Raw genomic sequence first — 18,607 nt, 5'->3', positions numbered from 1 at the left:
GGATGTGAAGGTTTCGGACAGAGTGACGGAAGTACTATGTTTTTGTTCAGATGGAAGTCTGAAACCACCTTAGGAAGAAACAACGGATTAGGCCATAACAATACCTTATCCCTGTGTATTACCAGATAAAAAGAGCTGCAAAATAGCGCCGCTAGTTCAGAAACCCTGCGCGCAGTGGTGATAGCCACCAAAAAGGCAACTTTCTGCGACAAGGCGAGCAAGGAAATGTGTCTTATGTTCTTGAAAGGAGATTTCTGAAGAACCGATAGAACCAAATTAAGGTCCCAAGGAGGTAACGGAGACCTCCTAGGTGAGCCAAATGGCGAACACCCTGAAGAAACTTCCGAATCAGAGTGCATAGCCAAAGGGCATTGGAAGTACACAACCAAGGCCGAGATCTGACACTTAAGAGTGGCCAACCCCAAACGTTGGTCAACCCCTTTCTGTAGAAAGGTCAGGATCCTGCTGATAGCAAAGGATCTAGGATTCAGCTGCATCAATTCGCACCAAGCAATGTACGCTTTTCTACGATGATAAATCTTCCAAGTGGACTTCCTAGCCTTGAGTAAGGAAGGGATCACAGAATCGGACAGACCCCTGTCCTTTAACACCTTGCTCTCAACAGCCAAGCCGTTTAGAGCCAGCAACTGTAAAGCAGGATGGAAGATCAGACCCTGACATAGAAGATCTTCCCGCAGAGGAAGTGTCCACGGACCTGCGACCTTCAGCCGAATCACGTCGGCGTACCAGGATCTCCGGGGGACCAATCTGGAGCCACCAGAATCCCCTCCAACTCGACCCTGCGTAGCAGGCGAGATAAGAGTTTTTAGCGGAGGAAATGCATAAATGAGCCCGTACTGGCTCCAGGGAGCCACCAGGGCATCTACTGCATCGGCCAGAGGATCTCTGGATCGAGCCACAAACTTTGAAACTTTCCTGTTTTGTCTGGAGGCGAACAGGTCCACATCTGGGGTCCCCCACCGGAGACACAGCTGTTGGAACATAAAAGGGAGTAATCAAGCACCCAGGACCTCAGAGGTTTATATACTAACCAATCTAGGGCTAAGTAATTGCTGCTAATTCACTGCAAAAACTGCATGGGAAATGGGTGAAAATAACAATCAGCGCAATACTTAATAATTTCCCGGATGGTATCAATTATAGGTGATAATCTACTATTCTACACCACCTGCCGTTCCGAGAAGACGTTGAATGACAAAACTAGTAGGAGGGTTTAGGACACCGAAGGAGGACACCACAAGACCACACACATGCTTGCGGCTTGTATTGCTGCAGCCGGAACGGTGTCTTACTCATCCGCGCAGCATCCTAGTGTCGGGTAGACACTATTTTATGTGAGTTGAACTATTGTCTTTGATTTCTGGAATCACACAATTTTTGGATTTCTCCTTCCCTCCCATATAAATACTTGATATTCCACCATCTCGAGATACACCAGAGGAGATGGGAGGAACATGGGATACATATATTGATAAAACGTGATTGCTGGTTGTGACCAGCCCATCATCTGGTGAGTCCATTTAGGGAGACAAGGGATACACGGATGGTGTGACCCCCACGAGTGAACACTGAAGACACTTTATGTGATTTTTGCACTTCCTTTGGCATATATGTTTAAGGAATGTTTTTTGATTAATAATCACACTGATTAGCACTTTATAGAGAATTTCCAGGAAGCTGGTCCTTTTTTAGATTGCACTTTATCTTGCTGGATTGCACCTTATTTTTTGCACAATATATTTTCTATATATACACTTTACAAGTGTAAATTTTTTTTTCTTTTTTTTTAGGAAATTAAATGATTTACATTGATTTGTACTATACAGATATTCTCCAGCGAGCTGGTAATTTTTTATAATTGGTTTAGGATTAGAAAATATTTGGAAGAGTCTTTGCTTCGCATAGATAGTATTTTTTATATATGCTTTTCATGCTTATTGAACTTGCACTTTTTATTTGAAGTTATATCGGAACCTTTATTTGTGGTGTAGAATAGTAGATTACCACCTATAATTGATACCATCTGGGGATTATTAAGTATTGCGCATATTATTATTTTCACCCACAGCTGGTGGAACACTTGTGGATGCAGGGACCACTCTCCCTGATCCAGGGTTTGGCGACTCAGGTAGTCCGCCTGCCAATTGTCTACGCCGGGAATGTACAAGGAGGATAGTGCTGTCCTCTGCCCAGCGCAGGGTCTCGGCTACCTCCAGAGCCGCCAGGGCACTCCTGGTGCCACTTGATGATTGACATATGCCATGTCCGTGACATTGTCGGACTGGACTCGGACAGAACACCCCTACAGAATGTCCGTCCACTGGAACAGGCTCAACTTGATTGCTCTCAGTTCCAAAACGTTGATCGGGAGCTTGTACTCTTCCACCGTCCAGGTCCCTTGAACATTCAGGGTGCCCAGCACTCCCCCCCAACCGACCAGACAGGCATCTGTCATCACCACTGTCCACAATACTGGAAGGAAGGATTTCCCGTGGAGAAGATTCAGAGAGCTGGGCCACCAATTCAGGGAGTCCTTGGATCTCTGACTCAAACAAATCAAACTGTCTAGGGATAGAGGTCCCTTGTCCCATCCATTTGACAAGGATCTCCTGTTGCAAAAGTCTTGTGTGGGTCGGAGCATATGGTACGGCCTCGAAGGAGGACACCATCAGGACCAGCACATGAATAGATGACCTGAGAGACACCAGGTCGCAAGCCAGCAGTGACAGAATTGCTTCCCTTAACTTCTGTAACTTCACAGGAGGTAGAAATACCTTTGCCGAAGCTGAATCTAGGATCATCCCTAGATACTCCAGTCTGGTTGTTGGAACCAGGGCAGATTTCTGAAGGTTTAGATTCCAACCGAACTGCTTCAGAGTGTGAATGGTCTCCTCCAAATCCTGTTCCAATGTCACAGACGAGTCCGCTTGGAAAAGATCGTCCAGGTATCCCAGAATTGCTATTCCTCTCTGTCGTAGCAGAGCTAGAATAGGGGCTAACACCTTGGTGAAGACCCTGGGAGCAAAGGCGAGACCAAATGGTAACGCCACAAATTGAAAATGGTCCTAAGATCAGGCAGCTAAAACTGAAGATGCAACGGTGAGGCCAGGGGTAATAACGTGTCAAAGCTTTTGGCTCTACCTGGTCACTCCTAGTGGGAGGGGCTTATTACCCATCCGCCTATGTTTTAAAGCAGCAGCTATGTCTGTTGGTGGATGTAAATAGAAATCCAGTTTTTTCTATCATTCATTGACGGACGCAGTTCTCTGATCCATATCAGTAGGGACGTCCCAAAGCAGTGCTATAAAATGAGGGGTGGGAACAGCAGAAAAGAACAAGTCCCCAAGTCTAAACATAGCCAAGCAGGCAACATAGGACTCAGCAGAACAAAAGTTGAGGCCCACCAGAAACAAACAGTAAACACCCTCAAGGAAGGCCAAAGCCCTCCAGACAGCAGCCAGCAAAACTTTGCGGCCAAAAGAGGCATCTGCAGATGCCAGCACATCCACCTTATAAAATTTGGTAAAGGTGTAAACAGACTACCAGGTAGCCGTCTTGCAACCTGGAGCACAGATGCCTACCAGGCGAAAAGCCCAGGAAGCACTAGGCGCCCGAGTAGAACGCGCCGAAACAGGGAAAGGTAGGACCTGACCCTCAATTGAAAAAGCCTGCACCACGGTCTGTCCGATCCATCTGGAAATAGTTGCAGCAGACGCAGGCAGTTCTGTTCATGGGCCCTCCGTAAGTACAGAGAGCGAGCCTGACTTACGAAAAAGACTCAGTAGTTGCCAAGTACACCTTTAGGGCCCGAACTCTATCCAGAGTATGCAATGTACATTCCTTAGAATGTGAGGGCTTAGAACACAAGATGGTAATACAGTGTCCTCGTTCAAGTGAACACTAGAGACCACCTTTGGGGGGGAAGGACAGATCCTGACGAAGTACCACTTGTCTTCATGAACCAACATATAGGGAGAACAACAGGACAATGTCGCCAGTGCCGACTCCCTGTGCGTAGTGACAGCAACCAAAAGGCCACATTCTGTAATAAGGTAGGCAGGGGATACCCTCGAATAGTTGCAAAAGGAAGTTCTTGAAGAACCGACTGTACCAAATCAAGGTCCTCAGCAGGTGACGGAGGTCGCACCGGAAGTACCAAGTGTCGCACCCCCTGGAAGAAGTCACACACCAGGGAACGGGTGGCCAATGGCCTTTGCAAGAAAATTGCCAAGCCGAAACCTGACCCTTGACAGTACTCCGGGCCAACGTTTGATAAACTCCCCATTGAAGGAAGCCAAGATCCGGGCCACCGAGTATGAGCGAGGGGGAGCCCAAAGAGACTCACACCATGCAATATACGACTTTCTCGTATGACGAAAAAATCATCCTAGAAGTCGCTTCCCATGCTTCCAACTGGGTGGGAATCTCTGAAGCAGACAATCCCCTGTCCTTCAGCACCTGGCTTTCAACAGCAAAGCCAGCGACCTAAAAGCCAGATGGAAGATTGTCCCTGGAGACAATAAATCCTCCCTGAGAGGAAGTCTCCAAGGAGCATCTGCGGCTAGCCTGATCATGTCGGCGTACCCAGTCTGGAGCCACGACCCTTCCCCTCGATTCTGCAAAGAATTCTTGGCAGCAACTTGAGAGGAGGAAAGGCAGACAGCAGCTGATACTGACCTTGGCACGGACTCTCACACGACCAGGCCTTGCGCAGGTGACCATGCTAAACTTCACAGCATCGTTCACTTTGAACTTAGAGAATGTTCTTTCCTATGACAAAACCCATGGTGCCACCATTGCACCCACCAGAGGGTCCCAGGAGCGGGCCACAAACCTCTGCACTATCCAGTAGATGCAACGCCAGCAGTCCAAGTCTAGAGTGCAACAATGAAGGCACCATTCCCCTGCATCCAAGGCCTGTTGACTGAGGCAATCCGCCTGCCAATATTTCACACCTGGAAAGGGAACAGCAGAGAGAGCTTGAACAAGGCGCTCTGCCCAACGAAGAATGCTTGTCACTTCCAAGGCCACAAGGACACCACAACAGGACAGAGGGAAACTCAGGAGTGTGAGAGTCCGACCATCCCAGGGAGGGGGCCCACGTCCACCCCAAAATCCGCCAGGGAAGGGGGGAAAGTTTACTCTCCATACCAGAACATAGGCGGGCGCCATCTCCTGACAGGACCCCACACCATTGAAGTGGGGGGCTGTCGACCAAATAGGAACACTGTGACATAAGCCTAGACCCTGTCGTGTACGTCCTGGTGAGACGTTTAAATCGCGGGGCCAGTCCCCGTCCAGTAGGACTATGTAGTGGCTAAGGCCTGCACGCGCTCACTGGCCAGACTTGGGTGACCACTGGATCTAGATTATCCAGCCTGTCGCCCAGCCCGGCATAGTTGCTTAAAGGTCTCACATGAAAAAATTCCAGAGAAAAAGGCTAGCAAAAAAAATCTACATAAAAAAATACTTTTTGCCAGGACCAAAGATCTTAGCAAGGAACCTTACTCCTGACTAGGCAGATTAAAACTGACATCCTATGCAGGAAGAGAGGGTGTACCCTCCTGGACTGCCCATAGGCATAGCCAGAACTTTTTTCTGCCTAGTGTCCTACTCCTGTAGGGGGCAGTATAACACTACTGATATGGATCAGAGAACTGCGTCCATCAATGAACGATAGAGAAAAGCTTTTTGCCCAGAGTGAGGCTTTATATAGTCTACCACTGGTCTACAAAAATAGCCTAGGCGGCAATACCAACATCCTCTCCAGGGGTGCCCCTACAGTGATCTCATTCAGCCACAAGATGTCCTCAGTCTTTAAGGCTGAATGATTCCAAGGGTCACTCACCCTTCAAGACTGAGGACATACTTTAAGTCCACAATGTCTCAATGGCACCATGCACCCACACTGTAATGATGCAAAAGCTGTGCAGCATCGAAACCCACCCACCACTGGCAGAAGTTTCAAAAGGACCTATCATGTCAAATGACCAGCTTGAAGTCACCTGGAAAATGCAAGTATAAAAAAAAAAAATATAGAAGCATGTGGGGAAGAGGGTGGTATGGCCTAGCTATGATTTAAACAGTGGTTTACATCCCTAGAAAACATAGCCAAGTTTATTTTTTAAATATATGTACATAAAGCCCAGGATACACAAATAAATGCAGAAGCTCACCTTTGCCATTGCTTTCAGCAAGTGTTTGACATCTCCCAGCTGCCTATTATGACCAGTCAGCACAGTCTTGATGCAGTCCACCAAATTCTGAATTGTTTCACACACCGCCTCAATCTGCTGCTCCTTCTCACTCTGTAGATTCCTCTGATTTGACATATCATGACTCAACTGCTTGTGGGCAGAAACCAGCCATTCAGGACTTCCAATGGCACTCTCATTCGAAGATCCCTGCTGGGAATAGACACGTGACTTTAAAACGTCTCTGGAGAATTACATGACAAAACAAAAAACATCTAGCTGCAGGATGAAAATTAAAATGTATCCAGTGGATCTGTGTAAATATACAGAACATCTAGTCAATATACAGTTGTCCTGCAAGCAGTGCTACTGGGCTATGATACCGTGGCAACACACACATTTTGCACCAAGAAATAAAAATCACAAAAATAAAATTGCTATTGACATATCTAAGTTTGTAAATAAATCATTTAAATGTGTTCCTCATAATAGCCTGATACATAAATTGAGGATGCTAGGATTAAAGTATTAGTTCACCTTAGTCTGTAGATAAAAATGGGAGTTTGAGTTACCGTCAAATCCATTTCTCTAAAGTTCATTGATGGACACAGCTTCATCTTCTTCACTACGTGGGTTATGCTGCCCCCCACAGGAAAGAACTTGACTACTCCTATGGGGCAGTCCCAGGGGTATACGCCCACTCTCTGTTATAGGCACCTATTTTTGTTACAAGCAGCATCAGAGGGAAAAAACCCAACTTCATAGAAGGGTGGGTGCAGTGTTTGGTCAATGAACCTCAAAAATCCCATTTTCTCTTTCGTTCATTAACGGACACAGCTGTTGATCTTCTTGACTACGTGGGACGTCCCAAAGCAGTGTCAAACATGAGGGGCGGGAACAGAAAGAAGAAAACACTTCCCAAGCCTAAACATAGCCAACCAGGTAACATGGAGCTCAACCATAAAAACAACTGGAGCTCATCTAAAAAAAAATACCCTCAAAGAGAACCAGGTAGTCTGAACAGCAGCCTACAAAACCTTGCGGCCAAAAGAAGCATCCGCAGATGCCAACACATCCACCTTATAAAACTTAGTGAACGTGTGTACAGACGACCAGTAGGCCCAGCCTTGCAAACCTGCATCACTGACGCCTAATGACGGAAGGCCCAGGAGGCACTAAGCACCCGAGTAGAGAGTGCGCCTTAAAAGGTAAAGGAGGAACCTGACCCTTAATTTAGTAAGCCTGAATCACTGTCTGTCTGATCCATCAGGAAATGGTCGCAGCAGAAGCAGCCAACTCTTTGCGAGGTCGATCCGTAAGAACAAATAGTGAGTCTGACTTCCTAAAAGACTCCGTAGCTGCCAGGTACACCCTGATTGTCTGAACCACATCCAGGGAATGCATGGCAATTTCCTTAGGATGTTTAGGCCTGGGAAGGCAACACAATGTCTTCATTCAAATGGAAATCAAAGACTATCTTTGGAAGGAACGACGGACATGGACAAAGAACCACCTTATCCCTGTGAACCACCAGGTAAGGATAACGACAGGACAGCACCGCCAGCTCCGACACCCTGCGCGCAGAAGTAATAACCACCAAAAAGGAAATCTTCTGGGACAACATAAGCAGGGGACTCCAAATATTTTCCAAAGGAGGCTTCTGGAGAACTAACACCAAATTAAGCTCCCACAGTGGCAATGCGTACTGGAGGAGCAGTGTCAAACTCCCTTGATAAAGGTACGCACCAAGGAATGTGTGGCCAATGGATGCTGAAAGAAAACGGCCAAGGCCGAAAGCTGACCCTTGATGGTACTCAAGGGGTAAGTCAAGCTCCAAGCCACCGAAGAGGAGCAAGGGTGAACCCCTAAGAGACTCACACCACGCAATGTACGTCTTCAAAGTGCAATGGTAAATCTACCTAGGAGGTAGATTTTCTAGCCTTTAAGGAATCACCAATTCAGACAAACCTCTATCCTTCAGCACCTGGCTTTCAACAGCCAAGCCATCAAAGCAAGCGACTGTAAAGCAGGATGGAAGATTGGCCCTTGGGACAGCAAATCTTCCTGAGAGCAAGTCTCTAAGGAGCATCGGCGACCAGCCGTACCAGATGGGCGTACCAAGATCAGCGAGGCCAGTCTGGAGCCACTAGAAGGACCGGAATCCCCTCTGCCTCAATCCTGCGCAGGAATTGGCAGAAGTTTGAGAGGAGGAAAGGTGTAAATCAGACGATACTGACTCCAAGGAGCCCCTAAGGTGTCTGTGGCGTCGGCTAGAGGATCCCGAAACTGTGCCACAAACCTCTCTACTTTCCTGTTGAGACAAGAGGCCAACTGATCCACCTCGGGAGTACCCCACTGGAGACACAACTGATGAAACACCTCCGGATAAAGTGCCCATTTCCCCCTTGTCCAATGCCTGTCGACTGAGATAATCTGCTTGCCAATTTTCCACCCCTGGAATGTGCACAGCGGAGAGGGCTGGAATTAAAAGTTCTGCCCCCCTTAGAATACCGGCTACTTCCCAGAGCTGCCAGGACACTTCTTGTCCCCCCCCCCCCCCTGGTGGCGTGGCTTTGTCCGATTGAATTTGTACCGGACACCCCTGAAGACAAATCGCCCAATGATCCAGACAAAGTATGATCGTTTGGAGTTCCAACACATTGATCGGTAGCCTGGACTCTTCTTGAGTCCAGACCCCCTAGCACAGTCTGTGCCAAGGACACCTCCCCACCTGGACAGGCTGGCATCTGTGGTGATGGCCATCCAGTATAGGAGAAGAAATTATTTTTCCTGACGAAGTGCCGGAGAACGAAGCCACCAAATCAGGGACCCCCACGTACTCCGGTTCAAACAGGATCAGATTGTTTAGAGACAGGATTCTTGTTCCATTTTACCAGGATCTCTTTTTGCAGATATCTAGTGTGGAACTGTGCAAACGGAACTGCCTTGAATATAGAGACCATCAGGCCCAGGACCCACATGCAAGTCCGAAGAGATGACCGTCTGCTGGACAGCAGAAGCTGAATTGCCTCCTGCAATTTTTGGAGTTTTGTCAAGGGAAGAAGTTCTGGCTGAGGTTGAGTCCAGAGTCAGACCCAGATAGTCCAGTTTTGTGGACGGAACCAGAGCAGACTTCTGAAGGTTCAGGGAGACCAAAGGGTAACGCCACAAACTGATAATGCTCTGTGCCCATAGCTAAGGGGAGGAAGCGGTGGTGATCGGCACATATTGGGTTGTGAAGGTAGGCGTCCTTGATGTTGATAGAAGCGAGAAATGGACTCCATTCAGGACTTCTGTTTTCGCACAAAGCAGTTTAACGCCTTGAGGTCCAGATTTGGACCTACCTTGCATTCCTTCCTATGAACTGTTAACAGGGTTGAGTAAAAACCTTGAAAACCTTCCAATGTCGGAACCGTAACAAACACCCCTTGAACAAGTCTTGAACTGCCCCATAGAGACCCCCTAAGCGATCCGGGGACAAGCGTAGGTTGGAAGGGAAGAACCTTTCCAGAGGATATGATCGAAACTCCATCTTGTACCTGGACCGAATGACTTTTTGGAACCACTTGTCCTGTATCAGGGAGGTCCACAGATCCTGAAACCAGCGAAGAAGACCCCACACAGGAGAGGGTGCCCCTTCATGCAGAGGAAGCCTTGTCCGCAGGTCTGGCAGAGCCCCGCTCGCTGCTTGCCAGACCAGGTCCTCTTAGAACCACCGGTAGAGGCCCTGAAGGGCTTAGACCCCTTGTCTTGAGATCGGAGGGTCGAAAAGGCCTCTTATGGGCTGAAAAGAAAGGCTCCAGTCTGTGATGGGGTTCCATACCCTTGGAAGCCTGTGGAAAAAGTACTCTTCCCATCTGTGAGGCCTTTGATGATGTCATCGAAGGAAGCTCCAAACAGGCGATCCCCCACAAATGGAAGATCAGATAAGGCCTTCTTGGAAGTCTGGTCTGCAGACCAGCATTTCAGCCAGATAATACGCCGCAGGACCACTGCTGAGACAGACAGTCTAGATATCAAGGGGGCCACATCCAAAGAGGCATCACAGACAAACTGTAGCCCTTGGACAAACTGATAGGCCAGCTTCACAAAAGCAGGGGGTGGGTTCCCCCTCCAGGTCTCCGTGTAGAAGTTTTGCCCACTCAGTCATAGCTTGCGACTTCAGGGCAATAGTAAAAACCAGCCTCAGCGATGAACCAGCCACAGTGAACATATGGGAGGTCAAGGCCTCAGACCTCCTATCAGCTGGGTCTGTAAAGACCAGAGACTCTTCAACCGGAATTACGGAGGCTTTATTCAACCTGGAAACCAGGGACTCCCCTACAAGGGAATTCATTTTTTAAGGAGAGAATCCTCATAAGGGTACCGCACTGCAAAACGCTTAGGGATTGCAAAAGTGCGTTTTTGGCACCCCCACTGTTTTGTGACAATATTGTCAAAGAAAGCGGGAAAGGGGAACACCTTTGCCGCCTTGGAGGACCTGCGGGTGCCAAAGGTGATCTGTGCCTCCGATGCTGCATTAGTCGCATCCTCCATCTTTAAGGTTTCCTGCACTTACACAATCAGCGCATCCACTATGGCCTTTTCATGCGCCGCTAGAGGAGCAGAGGAATCATCCTTACTATCTGAGCATGCAGGGTGCATGGACACAGACCCCAAAGGGTAAGTCGCATCCACAGCGGCATTCAAGATCTGATGAGAAAAGAGGAAGTAGGTGAAGGCGGGGGAATCTCTTTGCTAGCCCATTTTCCCAGGACCAAATCCACCCTGGAAACCAAAGGCTCCAGGAGCACTGACAGTGCAGTCAGTTGTTGTGACCTGGAGGGTCCGACAGCATCTGAGAGGTGATCAGGTGGGAAGATGTGCTCCATGGACTCCAGTAGTGGAGAGGGGAAAAAAGTTGTATAACACTGCAAGGGACACCCCACTGCGCTGGTGGCACCACAAGGCCCAACACAGAGCACAACCGTAGCTACAGCAGAGAGGGAGAGGAAAAACCCCACAAAAAACTCACCACCACCGATCAGGCACTCACAGCACCAAGCTAACTGAACACCATGCGTCGATCCGGAAAGGAAAGATCCAGGAGTCAGCACTAGGGGCTGAGGAAGGGCTTCTACTGCCGAAACCACCCCCATCCAGCTTCAAAAACATGGCACCGCTATTTTCAATGGGAAACCACAAGAAAATGGTCACCGAGGCTACACAAACATGGCCGCTGATCTGTAGCACAAAAGACTACAAGAAAATGGTGGCACCCCACGGCTCATGGAGGCCCCCAGGTGCTCGAAAATTATCCCAAAAGAAAGGGGGGCCCTGGCAGGCTCCCCCACCAGACCCAACCCCCTCCAAAATATTGATCGCCTGGTCGCCCCCACCCCCAGTTTGACACCCTAGACCAACCTAAAAAGTTATGTCCACCACATGGTGGGGGGCTACTTACCACACCAAGAACTGGGTGGGCACCTCTCTGGACAGATCAAGGCTCCATCGGAATGTGGGTGCTGTCGGCCAGGAGGAACGCTGTGACTCAGGCCGAAGCCAGGTCGTATGTGCCCTTGCGAGACGTTTAACTTGCAGGCCAGCCCCTATCCAGTGGGGCCATGTCACGGCCGACTTAGTGAGGAGCTTAGGTCTGCACGTGCTCGCTGGCCAAACTGGGGGGGGGACCCTCTGGATCTAGATTATCGAGGCCGCCGCCCAGTCCAGCAGTTGATTGTAGATTCTCACAGGAACAATATAAGAAAAAGAGAACAAAATTCAATTTAAAAAGAAAAACGTCGCCAGGACCAGAGATCCCAGCAAGGAGCTAGGTCCTTACTCCTGGCTAGGCAGAAAAAACACTGAGTGCCTATAGCAGAGAGTGGGCGTATACCCTTTGGGACTGCCCCCTAGGAGTTGTCGAGTTCTTTCCTGCCTAGTGTCCTAGGACTGTAGGGGGCAGCATAGCCCACATAGTCAAGAAGATGAAGAGCTGTGTCCGTCAATGTACAATAGAGAAAGCAAACTGTGCAGCTTTGACTAATACCCTTGCTACAGTTGTAGGCCATTTACATACCTCATGAAGCCTGTCCCGAAAACTCCCAGGATGTTTCTAGCACATTGCCAAGCGAGCCCTACCAATTACTGCTCACCTTCACTATCACAAGAGTGAGCTCTCACATGCCGAGCTCAGAGCTACTGCATCAGGGGAGAGAAAGCACATGTGAGGAGGATTGAATTAGAGAAAGAGCTCATTTTATGATGTTAGAGATAAATAATATTAGCTAGGCCTTGCTTAGCAACATCCTGGGAATTTTCAGGTCAAGCTTCTTGAGGTATGCAAATGGTCTACACTTATCGCAAGGGCATTATTCCAATTTGGTCAAAGCTACACAGCTTAAAGTGATTGTAAAGTTTTTTTGTTTTTTTTGTTATACTTCCATGGTATACTAACATGTTATACTTACATGCTCTGATGCAGTGGATTTGCACAGAACAGCCTGGATCTTCCTCTTCTCAAGTCCCTCTTTTCAGCTCCCGGCCCCTCCCTTCATTTGAGTGCCCTTCTTTACAGAACAAATCTTCCTTCTTTGGAGGAAACCTCCTTAACCTCCCTGGCGGTATGATTGTTTCCGATTTTAGGTGCTGAAAGCGGTACCATTATTTTGCTAGTAATTCTTAATAACGAGCAGCCCAAACCAACTAGTTACATATGATTTTTTTTTACTGTGCGTTCTTCTTTATAACATCTCGGGTATGATAATGTTTGAAACACAAAATCATCAACTGCAGGAAAGGGCACTGGGGCAAACTAATGTCAATTTATTTAATTTTGTAAAGTAATCCAAAAGGATTACAATATATCAGTGTTTGTGTGTTTTACTTTTCAAATTTGCCGCCGGTTCCACCCCCATGCGAGCGTCACGTCGCAGGAGACGAAAGCCGGGGCTCACAGCATCGGGCGGAATATCCGGCCGCCGTATGCTGCAGTGACATATCGCAGGATCCCGGGGACAAGGTAAGTAATCCTCTACCAGAATCCAGCGATGCTCCCTGGCGGTACCCAGAGTGTGGCTCGGGGTTACCGCTAATGGCACTGAAATGTAACCCCGAGCCACACTCGGGAATACCGCTAAGGAGGTTAAGAGCAAAGTTCAAGACTCTTTGGAGAAAGTCTCCTTGAAAACAGGGTTCAGGCCTTTCATCTGCTTAACAGAAAGCATAGCAACTGAGTATTGCAGTGGGCCTAAGACTGAGCATACACAGTCTGAATCTTGGCCGGTTCAGCAGGAATCGGCCGAGATTCGAACAGTGAATTTGCAGCCTGAATGGACCAAAGTTGATCGATTGATCGACTTCGGTACAACCAGCGTGCCTGATGGCTTCCCCCCGCCGTCTGCTACCACAGGAAGAACACAACTGCTCATTACCTTGTCAGCACTGTCTGTGTCGATGGGGGAATCATGCAAATTTCACACCATGTATGGCTGGCCTTACTGTAATCCTCAGGAAGACATTTGTTTTGTCTACAAACAGCCTTTGTTATCTCAGAAGCTATCAACAAGTGATATGCTGGCATAAGTGGGGCTTTGAATTGGTCCATTAGCAGTATTGTGAAGGGAGGACTATAGCTATGCATTTCCCATTTTCTAATTTTTAAGAGCAGAAGGCCAATTTCAGATTTATAAATACATTTGTTCATGCTCACCTGACCAAAAGTCAAGAGTTATTTTTAGCTTTGTTACAGGGCAAACCCAACATACATTCACCTCTGTAGCAGAATTTTAGTATTGACTAAAGCCCCGTACACACATAGCGATCGTCGGCCGAACGATCGGCCGTCTTTTGTCCAGGGCTGTCGTGTCTGTTGAAAACTGCTAAAGACTGCACACAAATTTTGTCGGCCAACAACAGCCGACTGCAGAAGTGATGTCATGTGATGTTTTTTCTTTTCTGAGCATGCCCAGTCTTGCTAATCTACTGTGTGTCGGCCGAATTCTGTACTGACTGGCGAACAATCGGCCGTTCTGGTGACGGCCAACAAAAATTGTAAAGTCTGCACGCCAGATTCTGTTCGGCCGAAAATGCGCTGTCGGAAGCATCATACTAACAAGCCTACAATCGGCCGATCGGTCGGCGGCCGAATATTTACGGCCGACAATCGGTACGTGTGTACGGGGCTTTAGTCTTCATCCTAGCTTGCTGGTCTTGCTACAAAAATGAGTTGCCTACATCAGCAACACTCACCACTCTTTTCAAAAGCTGCAGCTCCAACTCAGATACTGAACTATTGAACTGGGAGGCAAATGAGCACATCTGTTGACAGCGTTTAAGGAGCTCAAACAAACCAGTGTCAATGCTTAAAGTCTCCGTAGTCCGTGTGCGCAAACCTTCAAAGTGTATGATGGTGCTACAAAGGAACGTGACCTAAAAAAAAAAAAAGACTGAGATTACAAATTGGTCTTCAAAATAGTCAGCCACATAAGGTTTAAACTATACGGGCCTATTTACCTGGTTTGTTCTTTGGTTTTCCTTTAGTACAAAATTCCTTCTCTCTGTAATAGTAGCCTCAAAGTCTTGAAGAACTGGTGCTAATGCAGGATTTGCTCCTCCTGCCCATTTTAAGCGCTGCTCAATGCTGGCTTCTAAAGCAGCTAGTTTTTCCTGCAGGAAATACATGTGAAAACGGGGAAATGAAAAGATGTTTTACTAAAACCTTTACATTTACAAATTGTGTAATAAAAAGGTGCATGTTGTCTTACAGTAACTGCTACATGCAGAAAAAAAAACCCCAATGAATTCTGTGTGGCAATCCGACTGGCCCATGAACCTCAGCCCTCTAACAATGCCTTTTTGGCCATACAAGAAATCAGTGCAAATACAAAAACATTTCAAGAAAACAGCATTTTCAATGGGGCACCTGGACTGCTGCAGAAGACGAGTCAATCTGTCCAAGAGTATGAAGCTTCTTCTTCATGCTGGTTAAGATGGCAGAGCGGGGAGGTGGAGTAACAGAGGTTGCTTGCGGGCGACTAATCAGGAAGTCCTCATGCTGCCACTGGAATGTAAGATAAATTTTAATCGATGAAAAGGTCAGAATCACAGAGATTACACTGATTTGTAGCTGGGAACTGAGTTATTTAGAGCTAGCTGCAAAATCACCAACTTTGGTAGCTAGTCATGTATCATGTAATCCAGGGAGCACAGTTCAGATCTTTAACTGCATAATTGTAGACAAGCCTAGCCATATGATCAAAAGCTTTAATAGAGTCTATCACGAGAAAAACAAAAAGATTACCATTGCAGATTTCTGAAATTGTTAGTTGTCTGGCTGTAATGCAGACACTTCGACTTCAGACATTTGAGTCGACCTGAAACAGTAATGCATAAAAGACCATTACTGTTTCAGTGGGTCAGCACAACAGCCAGACTAGAAATTTCAGAAGGAGCTCGGCACAATGCCAGCTAAGATAGTTCTCTCACCATGGGTTTACCTTAACAGTTTCTGTAGTACTGAAATATTACTAGGCAATCATATGTTTTGTGAAGTAAAATGATAAAAAATCAGTAATCCATAGCTTATGCAAATGATTTGGCTGGTACAGTAAATGTAATGCTCTGTATAGGATGATGAGCAACTTAATATAAACACACGTTCCATAGTGGATCATTTCTCAGAGGGTGGACACACCGTTAGCAGGCGATATGTTGCCTCCTCACCACCTTTTTTAATCCTGTAAATGCTGCACCACTTGAATGGGCAACATGAAACCGGGGGGTAACATTTTGCTGCAGCCACAAAGCAAAGCATGGTAGCATGGTATACACCCTCATCGGGCTGCCTTTACAGCCCAAGTGAGGGCAGTAAAAAAAAATAAAATAAAAAAACGGAATTTTTGTAAAATCTTACCTGTAAAATTCCTTTCTCTGAGTCCTCCGACAGTCGCCGCCTCTCCATATTCGTCACAATGGGTAATTGACCTTTGCTCCGTAGGAGTAGCTAGGCAACAGAATATGTCAATATTAAAGCTTTTAGCATATCCCACCCCCAGGGGGTGGTCCCCTCAGTCAATACCCTCCTGCTTCCTGTATCCATACCTCAGTTTCAGTAGAATAGCAGTAGAGTACATAAACAAACCCCAAAAGAGGGGCGGGGGCGGCGACTGTCGGAGGACTCAGAGAAAGGAATTTTACAGGTAAGATTTTACAAAAATTCCGTTTTCTCTTATGTCCTCCGACAGTCGCCGCCTCTCCATATTCGTCACAATGGGGACGTCCCAAAGCAGTGCATACATGAGGGGTGGGAAACGCAGCCGGGCCTAAGGCAACGCCGGACCCACATAAGAGAAAGGAACCTTACCAAAGGAAGGAAACCAGCTGGGCAGCATGAAAAAAACTTTGCTCAACAGGAGCAACAACCCAGGTAAAACAAATAACCCAGGGATAAAAACATCCCAAACAGCCAAGGGCCCAAAAACAAGGGACCCTAAGGTACTGCCGCACTAAGAACCTTGCGGCCAAAGGAAGCATCTGCCGATGCCTGAACATCCACTTTGTAGAACTTGAGAAAGTGTGAACGGACGACCAAGTCGCCCCCTTACACACCTGGGCCACCGAGGCCCGATGATGACAGGCCCAAGACGCACTCAGCGATCTGGTAGAGTGCGCCTTCACAGGCATAGGGGGAACTTTTCCCTTCAAAGCATATGCCTGCTCAATAGACTGTCTGATCCATTTGGCGATGGTAGAAGCCGACGCCGCCATGCCCTTCCGAGGCCCCTCTGGAAGGACAAATAGAGAATCCATCTTGCGAAAGGATTTTGTCGATGACAGGTAAACCCTGATCGCCCGAACAACATCCAAGGAGTGTAAATCCACCTCCTTAGGATGTTTGGGCTTCGCGCAAAGCGAAGGCAAGGCAATGTCCTCATTGAGGTGAAATTCCGAGATCCTCTTCGGAAGAAAAGAAGGGTTAGGTCGCAAGACCACCTTATCCAAGTGATTTACCAAATACGGAGACCTGCAGGACAAGGCCGCCAGCTCCGACACTCTGCGAGCCGAAGTGATCGCCACCAAAAAAGCGACCTTCTTAGACAATATGGGCAACGAGATCTCCCTGATCTTTTCAAAAGGAGCATGTTGCAACACGGACAGAACGAGGTTCAAGTCCCATGGAGGCAAAGGCTCCCTCCTAGGAGGGACCAGGTGTCGCACCCCTTGATCAAAGGTGCTAACCAAGGAGTTAGACGCCACAGGACGTTGAAAAAGAACGGCCAGCGCAGAAATCTGACCCTTAATCGTGGCCAACGCCAAACGCTGATCCACACCCGTTTGAAGGAAAGACAACACTCTAGACACCGAGTATGAGCGAGGGGAAAACCCCCTGGACTCACACCAGGCAAAATAGGCCTTCCAAGTACGGTAGTAAACCTTCCCCGAGGAGGTCTTTCTAGCGTTGATCAAAGTGTGAATGACCTCAGGGGAGAGACTCCTATCCCTCAGGACCTCGGTTTCAACAGCCAGGACGTCAAAGCCAGCGACTGTAAAGCAGGATGGAATACCGGTCCTTGAGACAGAAGATCTTCTCGAAGAGGCAGACGCCATGGAGCGTCGACCGCCAGATTCACGAGGTCTGCGTACCAAGACCGTCGAGGCCAGTCTGGCGCCACCAGAATCACCGTGAGCGGTTCCGAGGACAACCTGCGAAGGAACCTGGATAGCAGCTGAATCGGTGGGAATGCATACATCAGGCGATATTGATGCCACGGAGCCACCAACGCGTCTGCCCGAGGATCGCGCGTCCTTGCCACGAACCTTCCCACCTTGTTGTTCAGACGAGACACGAACAGGTCCACATCCGGAAGACCCCACTTCGCGCACAACATCTGGAAGACATCCGGGTGGAGTGACCATTCCCCCTGGTCCAGGGTCTGGCGACTCAGATAATCTGCCTGCCAGTTCTTCACCCCCGGAATGTGAACTGCCGATATCGCCGGGACGTGCGTCTCGGCCCAAGATAGAATGTCGGCCACCTCCCGAGCCGCTCGGGCACTCCTGGTGCCCCCTTGGTGGTTGATGTAGGCCACCGCTGTGGCATTGTCCGTCTGCACCCGAACCGGACGGCCCTGAAGCCTGTCCGTCCAACGCCGAAGGCAGAGATTTATCGCCCGCAATTCCAGAATGTTGATTGGAAGGGAGGATTCCCCCTCCGACCAAGTACCCTGGGCGGACAGAACGCCCAGAACACCACCCCAGCCCGACAGGCTGGCATCCGTGGTGATCACCGTCCACGAAAGAGGGCGAAAAGACTTGCCCCCCGACACCGCCGGGGATTGTAGCCACCACAGAAGATCCCTTCTGGTGCGAGGACTCAACGAGATCTGAAGATCCAGAGATTGAGGTCGCCCGTC

At 48.3% G+C, this 18,607-nt stretch overlaps 1 protein-coding gene across 4 annotated transcripts in view; it reads right to left on the bottom strand.

The window, feature by feature from the left end:
- Positions 1 to 18,607, bottom strand: part of SMG1 (SMG1 nonsense mediated mRNA decay associated PI3K related kinase) — a 795,166-nt gene that overhangs the window by 35,709 nt on the left and 740,850 nt on the right. For 3 of the 4 annotated variants that reach the window (XM_082260927.1, XM_082260924.1, XM_082260926.1), the window contains exons 55-58: positions 15,118 to 15,255; positions 14,709 to 14,861; positions 14,445 to 14,624; positions 6,198 to 6,428 (exon numbers count right to left, since the gene is read on the bottom strand). In XM_082260927.1, the coding sequence (XP_082117053.1) occupies positions 6,198 to 6,428; positions 14,445 to 14,624; positions 14,709 to 14,861; positions 15,118 to 15,255 (702 nt within the window). The remainder of the gene's footprint in view (positions 1 to 6,197; positions 6,429 to 14,444; positions 14,625 to 14,708; positions 14,862 to 15,117; positions 15,256 to 18,607) is intronic. The other variant, XM_082260925.1, reaches the window with a different exon arrangement.

Source organism: Pelophylax lessonae, assembly GCF_965119305.1.
Source record: "Pelophylax lessonae genome assembly, chromosome: 6".
Taxonomy (NCBI): domain Eukaryota; kingdom Metazoa; phylum Chordata; class Amphibia; order Anura; family Ranidae; genus Pelophylax; species Pelophylax lessonae.
Note: the sequence above shows the minus strand (reverse complement) of the source record. Positions and strands in the feature narration are given on the sequence as shown.